Source organism: Plectrocnemia conspersa, unplaced genomic scaffold (assembly GCF_051122295.1).
Source record: "Plectrocnemia conspersa isolate PC_06_02 unplaced genomic scaffold, ASM5112229v1 ptg000006l, whole genome shotgun sequence".
NCBI lineage: Eukaryota > Metazoa > Arthropoda > Insecta > Trichoptera > Polycentropodidae > Plectrocnemia > Plectrocnemia conspersa.
Genome location: NW_028277170.1, coordinates 15,992,351 through 16,018,147, shown reverse-complemented (window position 1 = coordinate 16,018,147; position 25,797 = coordinate 15,992,351). Strand labels below are relative to the sequence as shown.

Below are 25,797 nucleotides of genomic sequence, written 5' to 3'. Positions count from 1 at the left end.
TTTACGTAAACAATTATATAATACCATATCTATTAATATTTACATATCATATTCTAAAATTTATTTATCAATCATATACTTAACCATGTAAGGAAATCAACATTTGGATTTACTTAATACAATTTTAGTTTTTAATTTTATGTACAAGCACAAATTGCAACAATTTTTATTTTTTATTAAATACATTCCTTAACTAAGTAGTGTCAGTATAACTGTTTTTAATAAGTGTGTAGAACGAATATTGATATAAAAATAAATGTGGATACTTTTTCAGAAATAATAGTGAAGACTTTTGTGGGATATTTTTTTCAACAAAATTATAAACTCAAGTCAAATTTTAAAGTATAAAACCTATTAAATTGTTGACAAAGCAATTCCGGCACTAATTGAATTGTTGTTGATGTTTTCTTTAAAATTCACATATATACTTGTAAAACTTTTCATCACATATGCACATTATGGATTTATGTAGTATTTAGTTTTAGCATAAATTTTAAAATATGTTACTTTGTATGTGGTTTAAATATTTTTTTTCTATTTTCATTATTAAAAGTATTTTATATTATTTACAAATATGTCGCGGTTTATTAATTTATTTCAAATTCAACATCTAAACTAAATAAAATATTATATTTTTTAATATCAAAACTAAGTGAAAAACTATATTTTTGTTCTATATGTATTATATTATATATATATATTTTATATGATATTTGAAAGAGTTAGAATCCCTTGGACTTTATATTTTTATTTATACCCATTATTAGCATACTATGTTCCAAATAATAGTGCATATTTAACCACGTAAATATTATATTAAATGTGTTTAAAATGTAAGATGATATAATCGACTGTTGAAAAAACTGATTAGCGTATTCATCTGAGGATATTAATTGTAAGGGAAAAGAGCTTATAAAGTAAAAATAACGATTACCAGCTTTATAATATATGTATGTGTAGTGTTACTGTATCAAATAAAAGTTCAATTCATGAATATATGCATTTTATTTATACACAAATCCCATAATTTTCAAGACACCGATGCGTTATACAAATACAATACATAATATCAAGCTGTATAAAATCAATAAGATATGATTATATATCATAAACACTACATTTATATTATAAAATATTGTATTTACTGCTAATACAGATTCAATCATTAATTAGTACCTGCTAAGAATACGATTTAATCATAATCATAATACAATTTATAACTTTACGCATACATAATACTTGATTAATTTCAATAATATTATTAATACTTTGTATTTATTATAATCTAAGTGGATAAAATATCAATACTATATATTATATTCATTAAAATCAACCTTATGCGTTGATGAAAAATTCTTATTTATACTTGCTAATGCATGGCTTTGTGCATTGAAAAAATGTGACAACTTTATATGTAAAAATAATATTGACTTGTAAGAAAGATAGATATTGTGCATAATAACATTATCATATACATCTCACTCATTGTTAAATTATCAATATATTATATCACTGAAACTAATAAATTCTAGATTTTAATGAGCATATAAGATAAATAATATAAAATTCTGATTATTTTTAAAATTTAAAATAAAAGTTATTACTGTATTGAAACATAATTTTGTTTAATGTGAATTTTAGTAAATTTATATTGTTATTCAGATATATAATGTATAAAATTCATTTAGATTATCATATAAATTTGGAATTATTGTTTCAGTATTAAGTTGAAAATATCTTTAAAATTACTCAATACATCGAGTATATACGATATATAATTACATATATTTTATATTATATTTTTAAAACTACATGTATCAAAGATACAAAGTTTCATATTAATTAATACTTAACTAATGGACGTTTACTGATAAGGTTTTTTTTTATTATAATGTACACATTTTTAAAACTATATTATAAATATGACATATTTATAGAATGAGTCTAAAATTTAGTTAAAATATTACAAAAAAATTAAATTTTATTTAAATAATCTCCAAAATTATATATCTCTATATATAATATATATATGTGTAAGAACATAAATATATATGGTTTAATTTCATTATTTTTCTAGATCATTTTGGAATATATAATATATTTAATAATACAAAATAATCACATGTAATATATATCAATAATGTGTAATTAAAAATCAAATATATAAATTATCGACCCTCCCACATGTCTTATTCTGCTTTAAATGTTAAACAAAGCTGTAATTGAAATTCAATAATTAAGTTTGGTGCAAAGTTAATAACAAACATTTATGACACATATTAGAGGGTTAAATATGTATACGTATTGTATATGTATAATGATATTAAATTATATATGTTTATATATATATATTAACATATATTTTACATATTAATAATATTTATAAGTGCGATAATTGGCTCCCCCATATTTTTATTAAGTATTAGACCAAATTGTTATTTTAATGTTAATATTATTTTAAGATATAATACATTTATTAATGTTATAAATCCATTAAGTGCAAAATACTTTCATACATATTTTGATTAATATGATTATTGGTTATTTTACAGTAACTTAATTCAACATGGCATGTTATGTATGAATACATTATGAAATGTAACAGTTTTTAAATTTAATTTATAATAATGACATATGCCAACATTTAATACATATTTCATATTAATTAATACAATCAATGATTTTTTACTTAATTTAAATTTTAGACCAGGAAATTAAATGGAATGTAATGCATGGAAAAATAATGTAATAGTTAAAAAAATCTTTTAAATATAATGACATACTAAATCCAATAAATTGTTACACTTAATAAACATATATACTGAATTTAATATTTATTTATATGTTGATAATTCCCCCATATTTTTAACTTAATTTTAAAAATTAGATTAATATATAATTAAAATTAAAATGGAATGTTATGTATGGAAACATACTATAATAATAATAACATATCATTACATATTTCAGGTGTAAACCTTTACATTATATATATGTGTAATATACTTAGTATTTAATTATATTATCATCGGTTCACCTCTTTTCGGACTTAATCTAATCTATGATTAGATCAAGAGTAATCAAAACGGCCGATATTGAAACCTATCTCTCAGATTCAAGAATAGAGCGAAAGACATGATATTAAATCTTGTCGGTAAGATGTCTAGAGTGCGCTAAATCTGGACCTGCCTAGAAGCCGTCTGAGGCGGTGGAGTCAAATTCAAAGCCATGTTATCATATGAGTAATCCAGAGATGCATCTTCAGCGGCTTGGCGTCTCGGAGTTGTGGTGGCCACTTGCAAAGCTTGCACATTCAATGATTGCGGTTCTGAAGCAATGGCGGTCGACGTTTCATTCTTTCTTGAGTCGATCACTTCAACCATGGTCTTCGGCACGGCCTTCTGAAAGATAAAATATTTTCCATGAATACAACAAACTTGTAAAGTCGCATATGAAGTACATAATCAACAATACATTCCATTTAAAATAAATATGCATATAGTGATGTATTGTAAATCGTAATTGATATGCATATATTCATTAGTACATTAAACATGTTTAATGCAATTAATAAGTTGCAAAACAACGATGTTGTAAATCGCAATATTAATATAATAAATATATCATAAAATTACATTTATGGAAATACTTTAAATTATTAATATTTTAGAGACACCTAAGATAAATAAAGAACATAAATCTAATATATTTATTACTCAATAAGTTATTTATAAATAATACACTATTTATCCTATACTATTAATTTTATATTATAAAGAGTTTATCTGGTTCGTAATCGAATCTTATTTAATATTTAAAATCTTGATGGTATTTTCTCTTAGCTATAAAAAAAGCGTTGAACTATACAAGTCAATGATTTTAAAAAGCAAGAATTTATTTTTATTTCTTTCCATACTACTTTATGTAAAATGAGGGAAAAAAATCTTTGTAAGGCAAGAATCATTCTATATATTAATTACATTCCTTTATAAAAACACTGACTTAGTAATGTCATACATTTTAATATTCTTTAGACTCGAAACTTAAATACACTATACTAACAAATAAAAATTCTTTACTATAAAAACAGCTAATTATAATAAGCAATTCAATTTTTCTAAGCTTAAAGACATTTAAACAACGCGATAAAAATAAAAATAGTAACAACAATTAAGGAACATTGCCATAGCAAAGAATACAATTTTTTTACGCAAGACTATATTATTCCAATCGTCTTAGAATTGGTGATACGATAAAACCAAACTCAAATTTAGGTATATACATAAAAAATATTGTTTTAGTGGCATATTTATTTAAGTATCCCCAGATTTCCAGTTTAGTAAATAGTTATAAATAGCCTTAAGCATAATAACTTATATAATTCATTCGTGTATTTCTTATTTTACTCTGTAAAAGGTAGTATTTTTAAATAGAAAATGGCTATAAACGAGAAACTTTTAATAAGCGTTTCTATATATATAAATATTAAAAGGGTTAATTTGCGTAATATGAGTATAAAAATATAATAAATTGTTTAGCAAGGTTTTATTTCAACGGCAATTAACAAAATAGAAACATCAAAGAAAATATTAGCAATTTCATTTATAAATAAATTTAATAAAATATGTGTTAGATATTGATGTGAAGCTTGTGATCCTTTACAAGTATCTATAAAATATAACTATTTTATATTATTTATATTATTTTAATAACTATATGTTTATAAATTCAGAAATCTGAATGAAGCACTAGCAGGTTTTTATTGCATAATGTATAAATAATTCGATTAATGTTTTTTTTTCGGGGCACAAAAAAAATTATATACGTAAAATGCCTAAGCATATTAGTAAATTATAAATATTCCTAAGCTTAATTTTATATTATGTTTTGAACTTTTCAAATATCTCTTATAAATTAGAAAATGGTTTTAAACCAGAAACTTATATTTAATTTTAATATACGTATTATCCTGTATCTATAATAATCTTATAACAGAAGTTTAAATTAATATAATTAATTGCAGTAAGACGTAATATTGTTAAATATAATATGTCTTGCTATGTAGAAAGTTTAAAAATAGTCAAAAACCGAGAAAGTACATTAATAGGGTGACATTCTTTGCAATCTTCTGATCTTACGACTCTTACTTTTTTTTAATACAAGCAAACAAAAATATTTAATTTACTATTTTTGCGTTAATTTACATTTGTGTAAAAAAATTCTATATTATTTATAAGAAATATTTTTAATTTTTAAAATTAGCATATTTAAATTTGATTTTACAACGAAATACATCAGATTTTTTCTTTTCGATGCAGTTTTTTTAATATATTTATTTTTCTTATAATAACATTTTAATATATATTGTAGGATAACTTTTAGAAATGATTGGTTATTAGTGGAACATAGTTTTAGTGCATTTACTATCAAACCTATGATGCAATACATACAATATATTATTATTATATTAAAACGCGCAAACACCAGCAGCAATCATAAGTGCAAGAAACGCATTTTTACATGGTCATATTATACCTTCGGAGACTGCATTTTCTTGCGTATCCAAGCCCAGGATAATTTCTTATAGTTTGTCTTCATGAAGCGGAAGAACTTGAATCCGAAGAAGGCCAAATGCAACGCTAAGATTATTGAAACAATTACGATCATCACTGAATTTTTCATCTGCAGATTTTGTATTGCGGCTATAAAATTAAAACATTGAAATATAACACAAATATATAATTGATACATTCAAATTAACAACAATAATACCTTTCTGCGATTCTACTTCGTCGAATCCCGATGATGCACTCTCGCTTCTTTTTATATAGCGCATATCATGTAGATAATCTAAAATAGTAAAATATTACATATTAATTTAATTGATCTTTGTAACAAAGATTAAATTATAACAATTAAGTAAGTTGTGATATATGTATGTAATATTATTATACAAATTAAGTAAATATAATCGAAATTATTTAAAGACATGTATCTTAGAATTTTAAGCATTAATTATTTTTCAATGGTAGATTTACAATAATAATACTAATATACTACAAAGTTTATTTTGCATTAAATGTATTTAATAAAATATATTTGCTTAATATGCCAATTTAAATAGCATTAACGTTAGATAAGTTTTCCTTTCATTATCTACCTACAATGTCATCATTCCTGAGTATGTTTATTGAAATAAAAATTCCAGCATATACATTAATAAACAATGTTGAATCGCAAGCAATTGTATATGCATACATAATAATATAAAATTATGTGAAATTGAACGCAAATGTCCTTACTAGAATATAATATTATAAATAAAAAATTCTATATATATAATTATTAAAATATAGATCATCTATGTCTCAAAATGAGCATACATATTAAAAATGAGCGCATACATATAAATCAGATTATTAAATTTTCATGACAAAAATAGCCATATAAATATTTAAATCAATTGCAGCAGAAAAATTGTACATGCCCATAAATAATATAGCATATATGGTTGTACGTCATAAGGATCACATTTTATTGACGAAATATAAGTAAGTATTCACAGGTGTATTTCTAAAATTTTATTATTATAATACGATAAAGAAATTGGTATATATAATTTTTTAATATTGTGTTTTATATGTAACTATAATTGTTTCTACAATATTATTTTATTTCGTGCTCGTTACAAAAACCTGATCCGCGTTGTCATGGTCAACCGGAGGAGGAATGACTCATTCGGCTAAGAGCAATCACGTTTACTATGAATTCATACGTCACTCCGAAACGTATTTGAAAAACTAATAATAGCATTGAATTTTTCTAGAAAACTCACATTTTATATAGTTATAGTTATAGACTAAAGATTTTTTGCAATATGGTTGGGCGTTTAAGAAGCACTTTCTACGTTTAGTATAATCAAAATTATGCTACTTATTGATATCTGATTTTAAATTTATACATTATATCAAATTGTTGATGTCGACCGAGAATAGAATATCAAATAAACTGAAATGCAGTTGTTGTCTTCTGAAATTTTAAGATCTGCTCCCAAAGTCATGTGATAAAATAGCAATTAAATCAACGTATTTTTTGCTGTATAGTTGGGTTTGTTCAGACAGTGTTTCACTTTAATTAAATTACTGTTCTTATTTTTAAAGTCACAATTACGATTTAAAATCAACGCTGCTTAAAACTTTAAACAGCATAGAGGAACGATTTGTATTTTTTTTTCAATAAAATAATAATAAAAAAAATGTAATTATTTACGAAATTATTACTTATTGTCGAGATTTATTTATAGCTGATTGATAAACAAACTGGCACACTTAGTATGCACAAATGTGACATTTACGTGTTTTATCAATAGCAAATAATGAACGTACCAAATAAAAGGCACGTACAGTTGTGTTTCTATCTGACCATTGATGAGTAATTAAAATTAGAGGTTTACTCTTGACCTAGATCTATTTGATTATTTAGCAACTAATATGCGATGCAATTTTTTCAATGCAGATATTTTTAAATAAGTCCTGAAAAGTTTTATAATAATTAAATAAAGATAATTTAAATTAATGTAGCTTATTTAAATTCACTTTTTAGCAAAATGTATATACGTATATGGCAAACATTAGAAAAGTCGCAAAAAAATATGTTATGAATAATATGAAGTTTTAAATAAGCAAATTACAATAATCAAATTCCACACCGGTAGAGTGAAGAGTACTTAGCCACGTGATAAAAATTGCAAAAGATATTCAACATTGACTCACTGTTTTATACGCGAGTTTATGGTAAAATCTAAACGTAAATTAACCCTACATATATCGACCTTCTTTATTAAGGTCCATAATTCAATTGATGTGCATAGTGATGGCTAGTGCCTTTTTGGCTCTACTCGTTCCTGTGAATGCTCTTTAGTCTATGAATAAACTACCAACCTGAAGTTGGCTCTCAATCGCTTGTAAAAAATGTTTTATATCAATTGCGCCAATGAGCGTTTAAGACCCTGATTCGTCGCGTCTGTGGGTGACGTCACATTTTTAAATTAAAATTTTGAAAGTTTGGGTCGATTTAGAAAAAAACGTATATATATATATGTATTTATTAGAAATTTCTGTATGACTTTATACCACATTATGTATTATTTTCATCAACTCAACGTGCATAGTTCACAACCTCGAATTAGTAATAACTGATGCTGAAGTATAATATGTATTGTGTTGAAGAATTGTATCAATTCATAAATAATTTTATTTTTAATGAAAATATTTTAGATTAGAAGATTTATAAAAATAAGCATTGGTTAAACTTGTTGGAAAGACTTAACTCAAATGACTGGAAAGTAAATGTAAAATATTAAATTATGAAACTTCCGCAAAGGTTTTTAACCTTTACTTTTTAAGACAATTACGAAAACATTTTTGTTTTATATTTATACATTTTCTTATTAATTTTATTCAAATTAATTTAATTTTTAGATTAAAAGAATTATATTTTTAAAGATGTAAAAATATGTAAAAAAGAGTTTTGATGAATTTAATTGACGGTATAATTGATGGATTAAGGTGGATTAATGGACAGAGCCGTGGATTAAGATATCGGAGGAGACTTAAATGCTGAAGATAAGTTCAATGTATCCCGTAATTCCTTTCCCCTTGAAGAAGCGAACCATCTCTTTCAATATGTAATTGGATTAAAATAAATGTTAGAGCAGGAGAGAATGAAAAAGCAGTTTTCACACAATCTACGAAGGTCGATGTTTCATATATTTATAATTTATTTTACAGAAATAATATTTATTCTGATTGTGGACGAAAGCAATCTATATGCAAGGCAAAAAGCCGATCAGTTAAATTTATCTATGGAATAATTAAAGTATTTCAATTATTATGGATTCTCACCGTCTTTCAAGTTTGAGACTGTATTGGTATTACAGAAATGATGAGCTTGAAGCTTATTTTAAAAATATAAAGCTACTTTCACTAGTATGACAGTATTAAAATAATATCAAGAGGTAGTCCAGATTTTTATTGGCTTCAAAAATTACGTTTAATAAATTTGAGACGTATTAAAAAAAAATTAAAACAGCGAGAAATATAATTTCATTTTAATTTCAAAATATTTATTTAAATAGTTCATTAATTTTCGAAAAAAATATATTCATATAAAGGGTTAAAGAACTTGTGAATTGTTTATAGCCACCAGTATTAAAATGGTAGGGTTTCATAATATTCCTATAGTGAAAGCGGCGCGTTTACTTCAATACTTATTTTTGGTATAATCGCTAGTCGTAATCGTAAGCATCGTTATGAATCTCAGACGTCGCGAGTCATGGATGACTCACCGTAGTTGATAACGTATGCCAAACAGGTAAGAATGTGTGTGCGTACACTTATGCATACAGCCAACAGGTTGGTAGATAGATAGATGTGCATTGGTAGGTGAGAAGCGCTCGATACATTCCCTCGAACGCTGGAGGCATCGAATATAAATATTTTACACTACACAGGTTGATCCACGCATTTTTAAAAAACAATTATACTTAAACAATTAAAATTTTAATATAAAAAAAATATATACATACTTTTTTATTGTTTATTACATGTTTTTGCAATTCATGATGGTCATTATGCAAACAAAAACTATACCATAAAATATTAAAAAAAATACGTTGCACATATAAAATAAATAAGAACCGTCTCACATATTTTTTCACATCGCGGCCGCGACGGGTAAGAATGAGGGACGCGATCGTGCGTATTGACATTTATTCAATTTAATTGTTTTCTCACTTTTCAATGCTCACTCATTGTTCAACACGGCTCTAACACGCGCGAATGTATGTATGTAAAAATTAGAAAATGGGACGTTCACTATTTTATTGCTTTTGAGATGGCTTTTTGACTTTTGAGAAGTGATAATTGTTTTTGCGCCCTCCTATTGATCAAAATTCGGTTTGAATATACTTTGATCAGCACTCTTAAATTATAAGTCCGTAGTAATATCGGTAAGGATAACTATAATGTTTTTAAAACATAGTGTAAAAACGCGACATATGTCAGTAAATCTTTTTTTGCTTATTTTCCACTGAGAGATAAGTATTTCATTAATTTTCTGGTTAAACTCAGGGGGAGGGGGTAGGCCAAAATCTTTCACATCCCTGTATTATACCTTCATATTTTACTACATACATTGCATTACATATATGACTAAATATTTTTGAAATTCCAAAATCAAATTTAATAAAAAAAGGAATTTATCATTGCTGCTATTTTATTCTATTTTTTTAAAAATAGCATTGCATCTAGTATTTTATATTACATAAAACTTTTAAATATTTTATAAAATATTGTTAGCAACTGAATAAAATTATTTATAATTTAATACATAATTAATATGAATTACTTAATTAAATAACTATTTATGTAAAATGAAAAAAATTATGTATGTACGTATATATTGTATATATGAAATTGAATAATGGCTGTCGACTCTAATGATTTTTTTTAAAGATGAATAGGTGTATAATTATTTAAACGAAGAGTAAATATTTCTTAAACGATAATAATCAAATAATCAATACTGTGTAATTGATATCTAAATGGTATTTGAATATTAAATAAAAAAATGTTCACATCTAAAAAACTATCCATCAATCGATGGATAATAACACTCTAATGATCATAAATCACTGACGCTAAATAATAACAATATACTTAAATGTCGTTTTTCTATGTATACGACCGGTGCCCGAGTATGCCGTGTGTATTTTGAGCAAATACTCGCATCTTTATTTTTTTGTGAAACGACAAATGTTTAAGGATGCTGAAACGAAATGTGTCATAAAACTTTCATTGTGAAACGATACTGTTAATTATGTAACTTTTCGATGCATAGCTCTTACTAACCACTTAATTTTGCCAAATATAATAATAGCTGGAGAATTTTAAATCTTGAAAATTAGGTGAGATGTATATTTAATAGAAAGAAATCAAATATATTGAAATTAAAATGATTTGACTTGAATGATACATGTATTTTTGTATAGCTCATCCGCAAATTATAAATATTTATAACTCGTATATCATTGATGAAGATAAAAAAGAGGACCCATATTGGATCGACGATTACCATAACTGGCAACTGGCGATTCAAAAGGTCATCGATTTTATATTGACATATGTATATCTAATCATTACTGTTGCTGATAATCTTATTTTACGATCGAATGCTTTCTGAAAAACATGTCATTAAAATTGATCTGTATTTAATCACTTAAGTTTTGTACATATGTATGTATGTTGTATGTTTATTATGTTCGCTGTTTTCGTCTTGAGTCCGTTCTAAATATATAATATATATTTATATCATAATTTTGATATATTATTGCCATGCGAAAAATATGACAATAAGCAAAATATCATATACATAATAATAGAAACACATTATTTTTATCTCACGCCCACAGAGATTTGTAGGTTGCTAGTAGAATATGTATTTTTTAGCGCTTGTAATATAATTTTAGCAATAAAATAAACATATAATTCCAATGTCTATGGATATTCTACACAACATAGAATTAATACATTTATATTAACTGTATATCTATTTTTTAATATTTCGTTGAAACCTGATATTGTAAGCCCAATGCGTTACAACAATTCGGAGAAATGTATGTTTTATTTAAGTGTTATCAAAGACACAAATGATTAATGGATTTTCAAAGTGTAACGCGTTCCTTATATCAAAGCTGAGCATCTTAGAAGACTTCACACAAACAGTATCAAAATTTAGAGAGACTTTCCATTTCCTCTCAAATGTAATTCCGAGGTCTTCAGTAGAGATTTCTCTAGCTAGTCAAAGCAATAATGAAATTCGGCTGGCAGCAAAAATTAAAAAATATTAAATATTAAAAAAAAAAATTGTAAAATGTTTAATAGACATATCGCTTATAAGTAACATTGGAAGCTTGAGAAATTCCAGGAGTGGTGAAATACTCCTTTGTCAGTTAACTACCATATCCAAGTTAGTTAATTAGAAAGTTCTAGGGTCGAGAGTTTTCGCAGTAAAATGCCAGTGTAGATATTAAAACATTAATTAATATATTGTAGCAAAGGACAATGCACATACACACATACACACATATATACTTAATAAATATGCACGGGCAATAAATTCATTTATTGAATTATTTTAGTGTAAATTGCAAGAATTTTTAGAATTATTATGAGTAGTGTTTCGAATAAAATCTACAACATTGGTTAAGTTAAAGAGATATAATAATACTATTGATATATTAAGAACAAAAAATATTACTTTCATATCTTTTGAAAACTTAAATAAAAATTTTAGAAAGTGGGATATTAAAATTATCCAGAATTAAAAATATAAAACGTAGACAAATTTGTCTATAGCCTCTCCAAAATAAACAAGCCAGTATTTTAAAATGGAAAACAGACTTTAAATACCTTGGCTTACACCTGAAAATTTGCTTTAGAGGGCTTGCCGCCATTGTGGACCTTAGACCGATATTTAATGGAAAGAGCACGTTTACCACAAAAAATATAATTAATCTTACCCTGTCCAGTGTATAAAAACACCAGTAATACTATTTTTATCTAAATTGAAACTCATCCAAAATAAAGGTATAAAAATAATATATTATACAATTTTTTATATTTATCCCTAAAAACTTCATAATAGCCTTCAAATACCAACAAGCAAAGAAAATTGTCATTTTCATACCAGAAAATACTATAAAAATATCTCGCGAAACCACTAATATCATGACTACGATAAAAACAACATAAAATTTTAATATGAGCACAAAATGTCGAAGCACATATTGTTTTCGAGAAGTGTTTCTCAAACTGGGGTACGTGGTGAATGGTTGAAATTGCTTGTTTATCTGGTCATTATTTGAATTACCTTTTGTGGAGAATTTATTATTCAATGGTCAGTATTATTAGTATTATGTACAGTTTTAACAATAGCCTGTATATTATTACTAGCTAAATTTCATCTTAAATTTTAAAAGGGTCCGCGAGCCATGATTTTTTTTAAGGAAATTATCAACTTAGATATCCTAAAAAAATGAGGAACAATACTTTAAAGGACACATATCAATGATTCCGAATCTCTAAGTAAATGTAATCAAATTACCACTTAATCTGTCGTTTTTTGGCAAAATTGTTAAAGGTTTTTCTCCTTAATTTAGTTTCTAAAACAATAATGGATAATAACCAAATAACTTCTTATAAATGTATCTCAAAAAGTTTTTTATTAAGGAAAGAGTATTCAGATATTTCAAATTATATATCTTGATTCAAAAATGCTGCAAACTAAACTCTCGTAAAGGACACGAATAATAGTGTTCCTCATAAAAAACCGAGCATCTCTGGATTTAGGTATTTTACAGACGTCGTTTACGTGTAGAGAGAATATCCACTTGCACGCAAAAGTAATTCTGAGATCTTTATTGAAAGATAGATAGAAGGAGTCTGCAACAGATCGAATGCATCTGAACAATTCTTAATCATCTGCATAGAAAATAAAATTTAAATTTGTAACTGCAGTATTTATGTCTTAATAAATAACTTAAAGAGCAGAGCGTTATGGTTGGACCCTTGAAGAACCCCCAAAGGGATGAGTTATTTTTTTCGATAATCGTCCGCCATAGGTTATAAACTGTCACGATAGCTTAAATAACTCGGGAGTTTGAACATGTGAGTGACGGAGGTCCGATTTTTTCTAGCTAATAACCCATAATAAACCTTATCGAAGGCCATTACGTCTACTTCCAGAAATTCCTTAATATATGTGATATACATCTAAGAAACTCTTGATTATCTCTAACAATAATAAATACTTTGTTATGCTGGGATTCCAGGTAATAGAACCATATTCGCTGACAAATTGTATAGAGCGCTCATCACCTAAGATAAATTAATTTGTAATGTTCAGTGATTTATTTTCTAATATAAATAAAAACATATTGGATCATGCTGTATTTTGCATTAAAGTATGCGTTATTGTGTATTACACACAAAATGTTTGCACAGTCTGATTCGTGTTTGTAAACGTCCTCGGAAAACGTTTATAACATTAAAAAATAACGAATGTATAGTATCAATTTAATCACATCTTTTTATATAACACATTGTTAAGAATTCTCTATCTGCTTTTATAAAACGGCTTTCAATATTTTTAATCACAACTAGTCGCTCCAAATTCCCATTTTCTCTTGTAGTTCAAGAAATAAAGTACCTCTAGTGAATATGACGATTTTATATTTGCTTATTTTTAAAAGTAATGTCTGATTCGTTGTCAGACAAAGCTGACTTAAGATAAATAAACATCACTGATACGTATCAATCATTTTATATATTTCGTATTAATTTATTCAAGATCCATTTACTTTAAGCTGAGTAGTATGTTGTATGATTTATACCAAACCAATAATTTAGTTTATTCTTAATATTATAGCGTAAGGTTGACTTATTTATATTACAACCTTTTTCTTGAAAGATAATATGTCAAACGAAATTAAATAAATACATACGTTAATAAGCAAAACAAGCGCTTAATATAATAGTTATTTATGTTAATATTTTCTTTACTCATGCATAAAATAATATCGTATATGTGCAACGATTGCTTATGTAAAACCTTCAAGACGGCCTTCAGTACTTTCAAAACATCCATCTAATTAATTAAGTAACTAACTACAAAATTAAAAAGCAAATGTTTTTTAATTTTGTTGATAAAATGCAATGCTTATATACAAAGCAAGTATTATTTATTTGTATCATATATGGCACTAATACCGTAAAAAAAGTATATTATTTCATATAAGAGTACTACATACACATAACGACATAGCTCAACTTTTATTATTACTTTCTATATTCTAAGAAGGATTGATACAGTGAATTGTATTTCATTATTATTGTTTTTATTTATTCATAAGCGATTGCTTACGCCATTGCTCTTTGCTTAAAATTTAATTTAATATTAAATATATGTTATAATGCAAAGTAAAACTTCTAAAAATAATATTATTTATATTTTCATCTAAAATAAATGATTTCATATTAAATTCAAACAACTTTTTCGTGTTTAAAACTAGTATTTAACTATCAAGAATAATATTGGCATAGTTTTTCGATACAAAAGTTGAACCATTGTTACAAGCTAGGTTTTGCCGTTAACTAATTTTTGCCCGTATATTTTTTATTGTGGTCTACGCTGATTTGTTAGAATTATATTATCGCATAGTTGTTAAACGTAAAATGGGGGCAAAATACATTTTCATACGTACATGCATTTAAATATTAGGTTAATACATAGCTCGAGCTATAGAATTTTTCTTTAAGACCACTGTTTTTTAACCGTCACTGAAGTTTTATTTATAAAATATAGTACGTTATATTATTAAGCTATTTTTTTGTGTGTAAAAGATACTATTTTTTACATGAAAATAAATGTGCTTTTTTAGTCGACTTTAATCGTCATTCAAGCAGAATTAGAAATCGCCAAAGACGTTTGATAATGTAAACAATGTACACTTACATCCGGAAAGACGCAGCTCTTTTTAAACTAAATTATGGTCAGTATTTCTTTAGTGGAAATTTTATTACAATACGATAGTCATTGTAGTCATTAAAATATTTATATCTCACATAAAATATATACATTATAAGAAAAAATATTTATTTTTAACTTTATTTAGGTTTTAATTTTATAATCATTTTTTCCACTTTACTATTTTTTGTTATGCTTAATAGTCGCTAATAGTCGCTAGTTAGAAACAATATTGTTAAATAGTCGCTAGTTAGAAACAATATTGATAAATATTTCTATACATACAATTTTAAAACTAATTTTATCACCATTATTGATATTTTTTTATATGATCAAAATAATTAAATCGACTATTTTATAGAAACAACTGTTAGTAACAACAGCAAATAAATCAATAAGTTTCGGTATTTATTAATCTTGTTTTAATTTTTGTTATTTATTGGGTTTTGTTTTAATTAATTATATTTATTGTCCATTACAGGAATTTATGTATCATTGGAAATAAATTGCATTTTGATGAATCATAATTTTAGTGAGCGATGTTGCAAAATTTTATTATGCATGTTATGTTGTAATATAGACTGCAAAACATTTTAATATTCAATCACCGCATCTACATTTAAAAAAAAATACAAGATTGTATAAAGTCCATGCTTTTTAGAAAAGTTTGTCTCTTTTTATCACCGCCTCGGAATACTGAGACGATATCAAGAACTATTAATAAATAAAAAAATAATTTTGATAAATATTGTAAATTTAAAAGCATTATATATATATATTAAGCTTGCTGTATTCGTGATTTTTAATTTGTGTATAAAATACAGAATTTTTTCATAATTACATACAGAATTAAAAGCATATTAGGCGATCAGTTTTTGATAAATATTGTAAATTTAAAAGCATTATATATATATATATATATATATATATATATATATATATATATATATATATATATATATATATATATATATATATATATATATATATATATATATTAAGCTTGCTGTATTCGTGATTTTTAATTTGTGTATAAAATACAGAATTTTTTCTTAATTACATACAGAATTAAAAGCATATTAAGCGATCAGTTTTAATTTTAATCGCGTTGCTAAGAAATTCGTACAGATTTTAATTGATTTATTTCTATTGTTATTAAAATTTTAATATACAATTAAATATGTTATCTACTAATAAATTATAGAAATTAAAAATAAATATAATAAATACTATTATATATAATATAATACTTTTAAGATGAGCTTGCAGAATAATATGAATATCGAAAAATGTGCTACCTAAAAAAATAGTTAGGACCCAGCTTCGATGATCTAAATACATAACATCTCTGATCCAATAGATACATATGGAATATTTTTATCGCATCATAAGCCGCAAGTAATATATTTAAAACAAATTAAGGCATTATCGATGAACACTTTTTTTTTCAACGACTGTTGTTAATCAAATTAAAAATCGTTTGCAGCTGCTTAAAATAAAAAAAACATATAATATAAACAAAACGCATAATTTGGCCTAAAAATCACCGTCACTTGACGGCGGGGGATTGAAAGAATGTTAGTTCAACACTTTAGTTTATATTAACAGCACTGTCAAGTGTCACATTCTTACACTTTCAAGATATTTTTGTCTGGAGGAATTACCTTATATAATAAATAATTAGGCTGAAGTGGTTTAACCAGAAATATCATCGAAGTCGTGGAAGTGACGTTCGAGTAGGAATGGAGATTTAGTATGCATATCGCTAAAGTTTGCGATAAGGCATCGAAGATGTTATGCAGAGAACGTGCCACTCTAACAATGTATCGACGATTCGCGTTCTAAATATAAGCTACGTTGGTTTGTAAGGTTTTTGAATATGGTTCAATTGTAGTTGCGAAGTACTCCTTGTTTGTATCATAGTGCCTATTTGCCAAGAGCTTTAGGATACAATTCATTACATTGCCGACGTAGCATGTATTTAATAAAGCAACTTTCAAGTGGTGTAAACATATCGAAGCATTCATATTCACCAAGGGTGGCATGACTGCTATTATAATTAAAATTCTTCTGTATGCATTATCAAGCACTTTGTCGGATGGTCAGAAATAAGAGACGCTATCGCAATTTTTTAGGACACTAGTCACCGATAACAATAGATTGTCAACGCCATCCCTTAACAACGTATACAATATAATACATTTTATCCCAACAAAAGATATAAGATCAATACTAATTTTATTAAGGGTTCCTCTAAGCACACATATTTTATTGTAAGATTGTTGTACATTGCGTATGAATTTAACAAATAAGAACAACTTTTTTTGACACAAAAAATATGTTTTTAAATAAATCTTGTCAATATAGCTAAGTTTGTTGGTGACTCAAATATTTAAAAAAAATACATATTAACTATAAAATATAAATAAAAATTAAATGTATTCATTTTTTATATTTAAAATATTATAAATCTTTTATTTTCAACAGCCACCATTTTGAAACAAGACCGTGAATCAAGATGGCTGACTAACTCAATCGTGATATTTACATTATTGTTTTAAAAAAGCTTTGATGTAAATCGAAATAAAATTACGACAGTTTCATACTATTTTTTTTTAATTTATATTTTATGTATTTTTATTATAATTTAAAATTTGACTTTATTATCATAGCTGACATTTTGAAACAATATGGTGGATCAAACTGTCTGTCTTACTTAGCTATGAATAAATCAGCACTTCAGTAACAAATAAATTGGTAGCCAAAAATTTTTTTTTAATTTGATTGTGACAGATTTATACGAATTTCAACGATAAATGAGCAATTCACTAATAATTAGTTGTGGTAATAGGGTCGCTCTTTTTTAACTGAAATAAATGATTTACTTTACATTATCTCATTGTTCGACCACAAACTATAATAATTATAATGATGAAATCGTTTTACAATAAAGCAAACTGATTTTAAAAGCTAATATGGACTATCTTCCTTTAGATTTATTAAAAAACATATAGATTTACTAGCCCACCATATGAAGAGCGTGCAAGGGGTTAAGCTGCATTTTCGTAAAGAAAAAACCGATATTCAATTTTTTTGTAGGCTTAAAAATTTTGAATATTTTTTAAATCCAACAATAATATTTTTCAGTGTCGATAGACGACGAAGTGCGGCGGTACGCATTTGCGTTTTTCGATTAAAAATTCGGATAGACGTGAATAATTTCATAAAATGTATTGAAATATATATATAATCAACTGTCGTATCGTTTTAATTAATTCGTTGCTAGTGACCCAACTTGGTTGCATATTATATGGTGAGCATAGGGTGGAAAGGGTCAAACATATGAGCATCTTTGACGCATTACAGCAGACTTCAGCGATTATCTGATTTAATACAGCAGTTTCTTTAAGCCGGTTCTCTTTTTGTAATGTGCGAATACTCGAACACACTTTTAGGTCAACAGCATATAATACATATTCTAAGTTCTAAATGGCCGTATGTATGTCATTAATGAACAGGTGCAATGGAGCCACTCGTCGAAGCAACGAGTACCATAGTAAGTTACTAGGTAAGTTTAAGCTTTATTTTATAATATATACTTATGTATAATAAAAATTATATATATTTATTTTTTTTATATTGGAAAATCGTTAATTTACATTTATTTAAAATGTATATAATTATGAATATTATTAAATTTTCTAGTAAGTGTTTTATAGCACAAGACAATGTCGCGTTTGCCTAAAAAGAGTTACAGTACACATACAGCCTTTACAGTGACTCACCTTGGCATTCTTTGAGGCACATCGACATGTCGTAGTTGTGGTTGGAGTCGTCACATATTGTCGAGCACGGCGAGCATCTACTTTCTAAGGGGGAGCAGTAGTCATGGAGGTCGCAGGTCAGCTGGCCACACCTGACCCCCCTGAGTGACAAGCTGTCCACGCTGATGGTCGAAGCCAGTGCGAAAATAATCAAGAGTGGAACACCCATCTTGGAAGGGCGCCTGGAAAATAATATGACAAGCAATAAAAAAAAGCTCAATTAATTTGAATAGCTAAGATATAAGTGGCTGATAATAGGGTGTATAATATATTGGGAGGAAAAATAAAACAGGAGTTCGAATCTTAAACTACTACTATACAATAGAAAAAAAGTCAGTTTAACTAATTAAATATTTATTGTTTTGTAATTTATTACGATAATAAAGTAACATTACCTGGATTATAGCAAAATATCGTCAATTATGAAAGCAGCAGATATTGTGCTATAAAATTAACTAAGCAAAAAACATTTTAAAACTATTTTTTTCAAGATTGTAATATATTATATTTTTTTTGTAAAACTTTGATTTCAATAATATAAATAATTCCACAAATATATCACTATACACATATACAATACATGTCACTTGCTTGAAGACATTTTCATGTTTACAATTTTAAATTTAGCTTTTTTTAGTGGTTATAATTTAAGGCAAAAAAAATTAAAACTTTTACAATTTAAGTGGAAGAAAAATATAAATATAACAAATAGATAAGTATTAATTTCCTTCAAGAAAAAAGGTAAAAGGAAAACTAATAAGAATGTGAAAACTATCACGGAAAATAAGCATTCAAACCAAATTCCTAAGTGATATAAAAAATCAATAAATACAAGACTATTTATTAAATCATAAGATCGAATCAAAGACAATGCAGCTGAAAAGTCTGTAGCGGCTTAGGTTTAGATTAAACCCAAGATGACGATCCCAACATCGCAATATGTATATAAATATAAATATCATATTTATATATCAATATAAAAACAGATACATATTCAATATGTTGTGTTTAAAAAACAATTTATAATTTCATGAATTTACTTAACTTCTCCCCTACCCACCGTTTGATAGTCAGCGATGATAATTTAGATCTTGAATTAAATATAGCTTTACCTAGAACTCTGTGCTACTTGAAAGTCATACCTTAAATTGACTAGTCCATATTATAGAATCCAGATATACGACTAAGGTTTAATCATTGGTTGGCGAATGCGACCATGCACCTTCGCGGCATGTGCATTTCCGGGTGTAGATTTGCAACAATGGCACCAGAGAACGGCCGAATCGACCAGTCCTGTCGAATCGATCGCCTCGAATGGAATGCGAGCCACAAATGGGCTAATGAACTCAGTCAACAATTTCAAAACAGTGAAACCTCGCCGGTGTTGTGCCAACGCAGACAACCGTTGCCAAGAGACCGCCGCGAAATCGAAATATTATGGCTTGCGTGAACGAGCGAGGGTCAAAGAGGGGGTGTGAGTTTATAAACTAGGGATGTGTTACTGTGATTTAGAGATCATTTTTTAGTAGATAGAGGTTTCAACTACCTGCACAATTTGCTCTACTTTAGAGGTAATTTTAATGACCGTTTGAAATAAATTAAAACAATAAATTAAATTGAGGACAAACTATTGCGTTAATAATTAAAAACATTGCATGGACCACTTTAGATGTTATAGATGTTAATTGTACAAAAGCACTACTGAAAAAACAATCATTGTTTGGATTTACCCTGTGCATAATTCTTATCTTTTAGTTACCGTTCACCAAAGTTATTATTTTAAGCCGGAGACACATTTCGTGAATGTGTCAATGAAGTGATGCAATTGGCCCGCAAACATTCTTAGCTGTGGTTCACCTAGTTGTCTCAAACTAGCATAGTAAAAGATGTGACACTTGGCCATAGAAGAGACGCACCAGGAGAGATAACCATAATACAACTTAATGTGCAAGCGAAGACCAACTACCTTTAACTTCACAGCCTCATAGCGACATCTTATTTTTCTATATATGTATAATATATATGATTATAAAAAAATATATTACCAGTTCTTCCAGCATCTATTTTTAATGCAAAGTCAGATTCTTACCCAAAACCCAAAAAATCCTCACATAAACTGCGAAACATTAATAAAGCAATATAGACTTTAAAATTAGTCTATCACAACATAACATCATAACTTTTATGTATTGGATCAACTTAAGAATTTCGCTGCTTATTGGATGAAAATACAAATACAACTCAATGCAATTGTGATTTTTTTTGTTTCAATTTCAACATTTTCATAACCTCGGATTTTAAGTCTTTGGGCTATAAATTTATTAATGAATGAGAACAGCAACTTAATAGCTCGATGAAGCATGTGTGCTCTAATTTTAATATAAAAAAGAGTACCGGTCTTTTAATGTTAGATATTGGAAAAGCTTTCGACACAGTATTGCATTATAGTTTTATTCATAAGCTATACAAATACAAAAAATACTGCTACGTTTGATACGCTCGTACTTAAAAGTATAAGTTATGTTGTTTCACTAAATAATGAATATAAGTTTAATAAAAAACATAAGTTGCTAATCATTAAAATTAATCAAACCATAATATCTAATATAAATCAATTTTTTGTGTAACAATATTCAACAGGGTATTCAGGGATATGAGTCCTTTGAGACACTTGAAAATCACATTTATTCTGCTCGTAGGGAATATGCGCAATACTGAGTTCTTAAATGTCTTTTAATTACCACTGCTTGAACATTATTATTGAACAACTTTAAAATAAGCACTGCTATGTGATTTTTTTAAACTATCTGTAGGATCGTATTGATTTATTTTCATTAAGATACTTGCAGTTGGTTGATGCATTGTGCATTATTATTCTTGTGAATACTTTGTATGTATTCGTTTGTATTTATATAAATAAATATTTACTCTTTAGTATAGTAAATATGGGACATGACTAAATTGTAAATTATCTGCCACTCTTTACTGTCCGGTACTAACTATGCATATGGTCTTGACTTCGTTTATAATAAAATGCACGGTTTAAAAGGAGCATACGCATACACATATATTTTTCAGTTCAACCCTCGTTATGAAGTTTTCTGGTTCACCGCCTCGAGCTCTTAATTCGATATCATGATGGATAATGCGCCTCCCTCGTTACCGGCAAATCTTACCTTAAACTCTATGTATATTATGTTCCTATTCCACTTATATCACTGCTTCATTGGTGCGTATTAGTCTGATATATTGTAGTTTGCAGAAACTCACAATATTTTCAAACATAAAAGCACATTAGTCATACGTATACGTCGGATTTCTTTTCATACGCGTTTTTCATGATTTGTTTTATGAAGAGTGTGTATGACTTATTTTAATTTATTTAAATATTCGACAGATGGTTAAAATTCAGATAGCTAATCCCATAAATCCATACTTCAAACAATATTTGCGAACGTAACAGCTGGATATTTGATGGCGCATAAAAACTCCGGATTGTGAATATTCTTTATTAGCAACGTGATGAATTACTTTCCCGAGTACACTCGTCGATGTGACTCAAGAGAATCATATCCCAGCATACCTTGTGAGAATTAAAAATAAATATGATTTATATTCTTTGATGTACATGTATCTGAGAAACACTTTTATACCTTTTAAATATTATACTAGGTTAATATATAATAAGTTACTCATTTGCTGCGCACATCACAAAAATCCCAGATTTTATTAGATGTGTTGCTATATGTATCCAAATTGCTTATAATTTCTGTGCTATGGAGCACGTTGTTATCGTTTATATAATCAAATTTAAGTGGTTTTTTCTCTCTAAAATAGTCATAGAATGACTTTATTTAATACTGAATGGCAATCTATTTGTAGATTACAACGCAAATATATTTTCAATCTCAAATTAAAATATTGTACAATCCGCAGTGAAATCTTTTTTTAGAAATACTTTTATGTCATCGGGAAAAAGTAAGAATTTTGAGTTACAAATAATCAGGCAAACTCAGTGCGTCACAGAATAAAAATAAAATAAATATATTTATGGAAACAATTACATTTGTTTGCGATTTTTCACTAACAACTCAATATGTGTTCTTTTATACTATTTGCAATAATGTATCGAAATAATATTTTACGGCGCAATTAGAGAGCGAACAGCATTTTATGAATAGAAATCGAAATTCTTTGATAAAATTTATTTGAGTAATTATTTTTAAAGACTTTTAGATATCATGTTTATTTTTATATTTGTATACGTAAGTGAGTCTGCAAATATTTTATATTATTTTAACTCGAATAAAGTTTAATATATTAAACCAGTGATTTCTAGTGTTGGTACAGTTCCTGGGGGGGCAGTATTTTTATATATTTATTTAAATACATGTGCTGGACATAGTAGTCTTATACCAATGCATATTGTAAAGAGAAAAAATATTAACAAAATACATTAAAGAATATATTTACAGAATAACTAGATACGTTTATATAAAACAGAATGCGTCTACCAACTGTCATACCTAGCTGAGAACAAATCAATACTATTCGATAGACAGTTAAAAATTTCAATAGTGCTAATTATGGAGTTGTCCAATACTCATGTTCTTACATGCAGTATTTTAAAAAATACTCCGAATAGTGTATATACTCTCTATGACCAGATATGTACGATCTAGCTCGATTTTTTAATTATTCTTCACGATATTCATCCGTAAGATTAGGAAAATCAAGGCAAAGCTAAACTGTTATGATCGATTCAAATCATAATTATTTAGTAATCATTAATTATGATCTTTCAGACACGATAGAAAAATCGCCATTGTTAATTTATTAGATTTTTAAATATTCATACAATTACACATAGATTTTTATTATCTAATAAAGGCTTTTTTCAATTAGCAATAAAATCTTTTTATGCAAAACTTTGAGGTCGTTGGAAAAAAATTAAAATTAAAATTTACGAATATTAGTTAAAATAAACAAAAAAAAATGATTCTAAAATCAACGCAACTCGCTAGAACCGACATGAAAAATTGCCTTAAAACGCTTTTTTGAAATAAAATTCTTGAGAATAGTTCAATGTACCTAAGCAATGAAAAGCAAAGCAAATCATAATCCATTCTAATAAAAAGGCGCTGTGATACAGAACAGGGAAATAACTAAATATTTTTTGAATTAAAAATACTGATTTAAGATTACAAAGTGAAAAGCGTTGCATATATCAAAGCAGAGCAATCGAGAAGACTCTTGGAACAAATATTATTGAAATGTAGAATTTCCATTTCCTCTCGAACGTAATTTCGAGCCCTTAGCTTGAAATCTCTCTAGACAGACAATTCCGCTGGAAATGAAAACCTGGAAAACGACACGGCACGGCACTTCCCGCTTCTGATAGCTAAATGGTTGTCAGCAGCGCAACTCCATAAGGAATCCAGATCGGTCTGCAAAGTCGAGTCAGAAATCGTTATTATTCCGAAGTTGGTAAAGGTATGGAGGCTACACATCAAAGGAATATTTCACCCCTTTCAAAGTTCAGCAGGGACCACTCTTATTACTTTATAAACGAAATAGACATAGTTATTATAAATAACTTCAACTTTTAGTTGAATCCAAACGATGAATTAAAAACACTATTTTTAAATATTTTTTTCACTGGAGACTTTGTATTCAAACACAATGGTTATTGAAAGTCCAGCTACAATAACCGGCTTTAAAGTAGCTCATACACAAAAAGGTATTATTTCTTTAATAGTGGAGTTCAATTAATTTATTTCGTAATATTTTTATGTTTTTTTTAAAACCGACATTATTTTGAAATATAATTATTCGGTATTTTATTTTTTATTTTATTGCAAAATTACTCTTATACTACGATATATTTATTTGAATATAGCAGTAAATAAGTATGTGGTTATTAGCATCTTAAAACAGTTAATTATGTATTAATTTGTATATTAGCATTACAGCATACTAGTTTAGAAACGTTTAACTCCATTTCACATAAATCTCCCCCTATATCATTTTTTTTACTCACCAAATGTTTATTTTTTTACAATCTAAACGATTGACTCTTCTGCTTCGGGCGAAGGCATCCTTTACACACGGAAACTGAGGTCAATCATGGCCTTGGAGTTAGTTTTGTGAAACGCTTGTTACACACACTTTGATTCGAAACTTTCACAATTAAAACTGCAGTGTTTAGCCTTACAGTTAGTTTTTAAACAAATCCCGGTGGTTCATAGCCTGCGTGTATGTTCAATTTGAACATTTTTACACGCGTGTAGAAATTTGAGCGTTTCCGATAATTTTATTATCCGTTACAATTTGAGAAGCTGTGCGTTTGTTTGCGCGAGAGCCGTTCGTCGAGCGTTAGGCACCGAGA

The 25,797-nt window shown here is 27.0% G+C and overlaps 1 protein-coding gene across 1 annotated transcript; it reads right to left on the bottom strand.

Annotated features, from left to right (window-relative positions):
* Window positions 1-989: 989 nt before the first annotated feature.
* grnd (grindelwald) lies at window positions 990-25,797 on the bottom strand. The gene is made up of 5 exons (XM_088188158.1): window positions 25,450-25,797; window positions 19,371-19,591; window positions 5,773-5,850; window positions 5,536-5,702; window positions 990-3,401 (listed from the first exon to the last, which is right to left on the bottom strand). Exons 2-5 carry the CDS (start codon window positions 19,576-19,578, stop codon window positions 3,174-3,176), a joined length of 681 nt encoding a protein of 226 aa, XP_088044284.1. The 5' UTR covers window positions 19,579-19,591; window positions 25,450-25,797; the 3' UTR covers window positions 990-3,173.